The sequence below is a fragment of the Mandrillus leucophaeus genome, unplaced genomic scaffold (genome assembly GCF_000951045.1).
Source record: "Mandrillus leucophaeus isolate KB7577 unplaced genomic scaffold, Mleu.le_1.0 Scaffold215, whole genome shotgun sequence".
NCBI classification, from domain to species: Eukaryota; Metazoa; Chordata; class Mammalia; order Primates; family Cercopithecidae; genus Mandrillus; species Mandrillus leucophaeus.
This window is the reverse complement of record NW_012102199.1, coordinates 1,617,442-1,624,195: the sequence shown is the minus strand read 5'-3', so window position 1 is coordinate 1,624,195 and position 6,754 is coordinate 1,617,442. Positions and strand designations below refer to the sequence as shown.

The 6,754-nt window shown below is 56.2% G+C and overlaps 1 protein-coding gene across 4 annotated transcripts in view; it reads right to left on the bottom strand.

The window, feature by feature from the left end:
• Positions 1-3,593: 3,593 nt before the first annotated feature.
• Positions 3,594-6,754, bottom strand: part of AP1M1 (adaptor-related protein complex 1, mu 1 subunit) — a 32,664-nt gene continuing 29,503 nt past the window's right edge. For all 4 annotated transcript variants that reach the window (XM_011980603.1, XM_011980604.1, XM_011980605.1 and 1 more), the window contains 3 exons: positions 5,368-5,493; positions 4,653-4,728; positions 3,594-4,514 (listed from right to left, as the gene is read on the bottom strand). In XM_011980603.1, coding sequence (XP_011835993.1) covers positions 4,492-4,514; positions 4,653-4,728; positions 5,368-5,493 — 225 coding nt within the window. In that variant the 3' untranslated portion in view covers positions 3,594-4,491. The remainder of the gene's footprint in view (positions 4,515-4,652; positions 4,729-5,367; positions 5,494-6,754) is intronic.

Sequence of the window (6,754 nt, the reverse complement as noted above, 5' to 3'; positions counted from 1 at the left end):
AAAAAAAAAAAAAGAACTACAAAAAGTAGATTAAGAACTACAAAAAGGGCTGGGCACTCTGGCTTATGCACTTTGGGAGGCCAAGGTGGGAGGATCACTTGAGCCCTGGAGTTTCAAGCTGCAGTGAGCCATGACCATGCCACTGCCCTTTGGCCTGGGCAACAGAGTGAGACCCTGTAAAAAATAAAAATAAATTTAAAAAACCCTACAAAAAGCATACAGAAAGAATAAAGAACAAGCCACTAAGCAATACCAAGCTTAAGGAAATTGCCAACACAGCAGAGGCCCCAGTCATACCCCCTTCCTGTTTTTGCCTTCAGAGATAACCAGGGATGTAAATTTTTTCAAATTCTCAAGCATCTGGCTAGACTTTTGCTGGATATACATAGATCCTTAAGCATGCCAAATATTATTTCCATATTTTATACTAGATTACTGCACACTTTCTTTTGTAAACATTTTTCCCCCTCAATGTTGTTTCAGGTGTGTTCTGAACCGTATCACTGCTCTAGCTGAATTCATTTTCACTGCTGTAATCTCTTGTGTGGATGGACGACGATGGTCCCTTTTCCTATTGAAGGACTTCTGGTTGCTTTCCAATTTCTTGCTATCATGAACTATGCTGCTCTAAGTGTAACTGTACACCTGATATTTCTCTACATATTTGTGCATGGACTTCTCAGGGCTTTTCTCAACTAGAGTTCTGCAAGAGAATTCTGGCATAAAGATGATTTCGGGGAGGATGTTCTCAACTTTCCCACCGTCAGTACATAGCTAGCACATTCTAGATGTTTAGGAGGCGGGGCGAGGTGGCTCAAGCCTGTAATCCCAGCACCTTGGGAGGCCGAGACAGGATGATGGCTCGAGTCCAGGAGTTGGAGACCAGTGTGGACAAAATCATGAGACCCCATCTCTATCAAAAATATGAAAAATTGGCCCAGCGTGGTGGCTTGTGCTTGCAGTCCTAGCTCCTCAAGAGGCTGAGGCAGGAGGATTGGTTGAGCCTGGCAGCTCGAAGCTGCAGTGAGCCGTGATCACGCCACTGTACTCCAGCCTGGGTAACATAGCAAGACCCTGTCTCAAAAAGATAAAAAAAAAATTTTGGGGGGCCAACCTGATGCAAATAGCATCTAACTGTGGTCTCGGTTTACATGTACGTATTTCCTGAATACCTACATGGTTGAATGTTTGCCTTTTTTTTTTTTTTTTTGAGATGAAGTCTTGCTCCGTTGCCCAGGCTGGAGTGCAGTGGTACAATCTCGGCTCACTGCAACCTTTGCCTCCTGGGGTTCAAATGATTCTCGTGCCTCAGTCTCCTGAGTAGCTGGGATTACAGGCACTCGCCACCATGCCAGGCTAATTTTGGTAATTTTAGTAGAGATGGGGTCTTGCCATGTTGGCCAGGTTGGTCTTGAACTCCTGACCTCAGGTGACCCACCCATCTCGGCCTCCCAAAGTGCTGGGATTACAGGCATGAGCCACTGCGCTAGGCCTGTTTTTTTGTTGTTTTTTGAAACAGAGTCTCGCTCTGTTGCTCAGGCTGGAGGGCAGTAACGCAATCTCGGCTCACTGCAACCACCACCTCCTGGGTTCAAGCCATTCTCCTGCCTCAGCATCCTGAGTAGCTGGGATTACAGGCGTGCAACACCACACCTGGCTAATTCTTGTATTTTTAGTATAGATGAGACTTCACCATGCTGGCTATGCTGGTCTCAAACTCCTGACCGCCTCGGCTTCCCAAAGTATCGGGCTTACAGGCGTGAGCCACCACACCTGGCCGAACGTTTGCCATTTGTATTTCATCTTCTTCATACTGTTTGTTCACACACTGCCCATCTTGTTAGGTTCTCTTTTTCTGATTTGTAGACATTATAACCCGCATGCAAATTATTTGCCTTGTTGGATGTTGTAACAGCTCTGTCTTAACAGCATTTTGTTCTTTTCTATTCAAAGTCTCTGTGCCTTTAAGCACCTGGAGCAGATTGACTGCTGAGTGTATTTGTTTACATGCCTGAGAATCTTCGAATTCGTGAGGATCTGATCCCGCTGTTTAGTTTGCTTTCACGCCCGTGTTTTGTAATTTTCAGGATGTGCCCTCGTGTTTAGGGTGGATTGTGTGTGAGGATCTTCCGTAACGAGGGATGAAGTTAGGTCCCTCCAGGGAGGTTTTGTGTCACAAACATCTTGGCTTGGTTGTCTGCAAACCATATTGGTATTACAAGTGTTGGGTCTAAATGAGTGGTGACGTTTTCTCCTGCGGCTCTCAGGCAGAGAGAGGACACAGTGCTTACTCTCAGGGGTGGAGGGCAAATGTTTTTTCTAGTCCATCTTTTTACTGTGAGTATCAGGACCCTCGAGGATCCCAGCTTCACGTAGGAGTCAGCTCCGTTGCATTTCACCATCTTCCCGAGGCCCAAAGTCCTATCTGCCACCTGGCCCCCAAACCTAACCTAAACCCTGCGGTTTCCAAAAGCAACTCCGGTGTGAGCCCATGGCGACTTCCATGTCTGCTTCCTTCGTGTTGGGCTCCTGTGGATCTCCTCGCTTTTTTATGGGCACGGCTAGGCGCGTCTGCTTTATTTCCTGCATTTCTACTGTCTGTAGTGGAGGGTTTGCAGGTCTTATCTGGTAAGTTGCTGGAAACTGAAGTCTCTCTTCTGTCCTGTGGACCAGCCCTCTCCTGTCCCTGCAGTGTCCCAGCATGGGGGCTCTGCAGGGTGGGGGATGGTGACAGCCCACACTGGAGCTCGGCCCCGGGGGTAGCAGCACGGATGGCAATGGGGTCAGCTCCAGGGTTTCCTGGAGGGGCCATCAGGGCTGGCTGCCGACATGGGTGTGGAGAGCGAGGGGAGGGGCCCCAGGGAGGCCTCCAGGGCTTTGGTCTGAGGCCTGGGCTAGGGCAGCATCACTGACTGAGATGGGGAAGACCTACGTGGGCAGAAGGCTCTACTCGGGCCGTTAGGTCGGATGCCCGCTAGACACCTGAGGATGAGCTCAGCAAGACAGGAGAGGGATGGGGAGAAGGAAGGCAAGAGGCTGCTGGCCAGGCAGGACCATTAGCACCGGTCCAGGAGGGAGCCAAGGACAGGTGGCACTTCCTGTCTATGTGCTGTTTCCCCCATGGACCAGGTAGCAGTTCACAGAAGCACCTGGGGGCCTTGTTAATGTTTTCTGGGACCCTGGCCCCAGAGCCTCCACTTTGGCGGGTCAGGGCTGGCCCATGAACCTGCATTTCTAGCTAGGACACAGGGGATGCTGCTGTGGACAGAAGGACCACGCTCTGAGTCGGCCATTAGTTTGGGGAGAGGTGGGGACAAGCTGTTGGCCATCTGAGGGTGGAGCAGATTGGATGAGAGGAGAAGACGCTACCTCCGTGGCCTCATCTGTGTGGCCCGGAAGTGGTGGCCCACGGTCCAGCGCCGCAGCTGCCTCTGCCCGCAGCTGCTTTTCCTGTGTTTCAGCTGGGGAAGCAGAGGGAGCTGGTGACACCTCGTGGGGCCACAGGGAAGGTCGGCGATGAAACCAGGCAAGCCCTGCAGCTGCCTGTGGTCACGCAGGAGGGGTCGGGACCACGCCGCATCAGAGGAAGGCTGTGGAGCATTCAATGAATGGAATTTAATGTAACTATGACGTGAACACACACAGGGTAGGGAGGGCGGGTGACCAAGCGCAGACGTGGGTGACACGTGGCCCCGCTCTCTGGACCCTCAGTGGGAAAGAGTCTGAGGCCGGCGTCTCTCACCAATCCCCACCTCCCCTGGTGGGTCAATACTGATCCGGCTGAGTGACAGCGTCTTGTGACCCAGGCTGGCCCTGGGAAGGCGCCACAGGCGAGCCCTGCGAGTCCAGGCAGCAGGCAGACGCTGCGGTGGCCCCGAGAGCGCCAGGTGCCGGCCCCAACGTGTAAACGGCCCGCTGCGGGCGCTGCCGGGCAGGAAGACAAGAGGGGTGAGGGCTCGTCCTCACTAAGTGCTGCCTGAGTGCCGGAGGACGTGGGTGGGACATGGGGACAGTGAGGGTAACACAAACAGCAACGAACGCACAAAGACAAGTTCCAGGAACACCCATAAACCCATAACATTCAACAAAATGGCAACAAAATGACGCCCCTGCTGGCCCGGCGAGGCTGGTGCTTCCTTCGTGGCAGATGCCAACTGCAGCTGGCTGGCTGGCAAGCATTGGCCAAGCTTTTTGGTACCTGGGAGCTCAACAGCATAAAAGGCTGTAACCTCAAAAGGGAAAATTTTCACATCCTTCCCCTGAAACTGACTTCAGGGGGAAAAGAGATGAGCCTTCTCGAAGACCAGCCTCTTCTGGGAAAGGGGCTTCTGAGACGACTGTCAACGGCAGAGCAGGTGGCCTGGGGAAGGCAGGGGTCCCTGGGCGGAGGCTGGGAGGGTGGCCAGAGACCAGGGAGGGCCCCTCCATCTGGCGGGCTTGGCAGGTGTGTCCCAGGAGCCCCGAGGCCGGGGCATTGGCCGCGACAGCCCCTCACTGGGTCCGGAGCTGGTAATCTAGGAGACAGGAGGGAGGCATCATGCTGGGCTCTGCACCCTTCCAGCTTTCGGGACCCGACCCAATGGCTCCACCCTGGGGGTAGCCACAGAGGACCCCTCAGCACAACCCCACCCCACGGGTGGGGCCTCACTCACCTCCGTTCTGCGTGATATAACGCACCCACGGCAGGGCCTGGTATCCACTCTTCTCAATGATCTTCAGGTAGCGCACCTGGGGCACAGGTAGCAGGGCCCTGAGCACCGCAGGCTCCCGCCCTGTTGGTCCCCCCTTAATCATTCCTGCTGGGGCAGCCTGGGGTTGGCAGGGAGGCCATGACAAGCGGATGAGTACAGGCCTCGGGGGGTGAAAGGGATCTGTCTGGACCATGCAAAGGTGTGGGAGGGCAGAGCCGCCTCTGGAAGCGCTGAGGAGCCAGGTTGTGGCTTGCAGACATGGCCTTGGCGGCCTGCTGGGGGCGCCCGGCCAGAAGGCCCCTGGCTCTCTGGGAGCCTCTTCTCCCTCTGTGGGCTCCTGAGGGGGTGCCAGGGAAAAGTGTGGGAGCCTCTCCTCCCTCTGTGGGCTCCTGAGGGGGTGCCAGGGAAAAGAGGTCCCATGGGGCACGAGTGTGGATGGCAGAGCCTCAAACGCTAGTTTTGGGGCAGAATGATCTCTGAGCTTTGAGCTCAGGGGTCAGGGCTGAGCAGAGGCAGCCTGGCTTCTCCCCATCTGTGGGGAGGCAGAGGCAGAGGCCCGTAGCACTGCAGGGTCCTGATTCCAGCTGACCGACACCCCTTCCCAAGCTGGCTGCGTTGATGTGTCCCCTGCGGCCTGTGTCCCTGCTCTGGGCCCAGCCGCCTGGGCCTTGCGTACCTGGATGCCGGAGGTAGTGAAGTACGGGATCTCGAACTTGACGCTGATTGGGGGCTTGCCCTCCTTGTCCTCAGCCTCCACGCTGGGCAGGCCGAAGTGGGCCCGCATCAGGTACTCCTTGCCGCCCTGGGGAGCAGACGGGGGAGGCGCTTAGGCCCAGGTCCTGCCCCAGCTTAGCCAACAGCTCTGGCCCTAGTGGCGATGGGCAGAGACTGACCACTCACCCCAGTCCAGGGAGCAGAGCATGAGCCCCTGTGCTGGGGAACCAAAGCTTGGCCCTGTGCTGCCCCAGGCTGGTAAGGACAGCCTCTGCTCTGGGGTGTCCAGCTGCCCCATGAGGACACCTAGGCACCCAGAGCTGAGCTCACCAAGCCGCCAGCCCCAGTCACCAAGCCCCTGCCAGTGTGGCCTGCAGTGGCCCAGCACCCCCCGCTCCAGCTCCCCGAATGCACTTTCCTCCAAGGCTGGCGAACCACACAGACCGGCCGTCGGAAGGAAGAGTGTGTAATGACCGTGGCAGGTGAGGGCTGCTGGGGACAGAGGCCACACGCCCAGTCTCAGGACAGCATGTGAAAGAAAATAGAGCGTCCAGGTGAGACCCATGACCAGGGAGAGGCGACAAAAGGAAGAAACCAAGGAGCGTGCACTGAGTGACGGGTCAGCCCTGGGTCCTGCTCCTAAGGGTGAGCAGGGGCGGCTCTGGCTCCGACTGGAACCGGAGTCCTGGCTGTGGCCTTTACCCTCTCCCTGCCTTGAGGAACAACAGGTCGCAGCCTGGTCGCCCCCAGTGCCTGGTCTCACCCTGAGCAGTCAGGGGCACGATCTCAGCTCTGGCCACGCCTGGAACCCCACAGTCTGTGCTCCCCAGGGCTCAGGCCGAGGTTCAGGGGGAGCTGCTGCCAACTAGAGCTGTTTCCACCTCAGAGCAGGGGCCGCCCCATGCACCTGGGGCAGGGCCAAGTGGTCCATCTCTGCCTACTGCCACAAGGGCAGTGTGACAGTGAGAACTCTGCCTGACTTGGTGACATGTGCTGAGTACAGACTCCGGGAGGATGACGGGGGGATGATGCAACATCAGCAACTGGTGAAGCAGGCAGCGAGGGAACAAACCTGCTCGGTGACTAGCCTGTGTCCCAAACACTCAGCCTGACCCCAAATCTGAACCTTAGCAAAGACCAAAGTGAAAACACAAGCCAAAGAAAAGGCAGGGAAGCAGACCCTCTCCAGGGGCCATGGAGGCCTGCATGCCCAGCCCGTGTTGTCGTGTTGAGCCGAATGGGTTTAATTCCGCTCTCCATGAGAGCTGTAGGCTGGCGCCAGCTCACACACCAAAACCGACTCGACGCCACAAAGGCACAGTGAGAAGGGCTCCCCGGGCAGGAAGAAC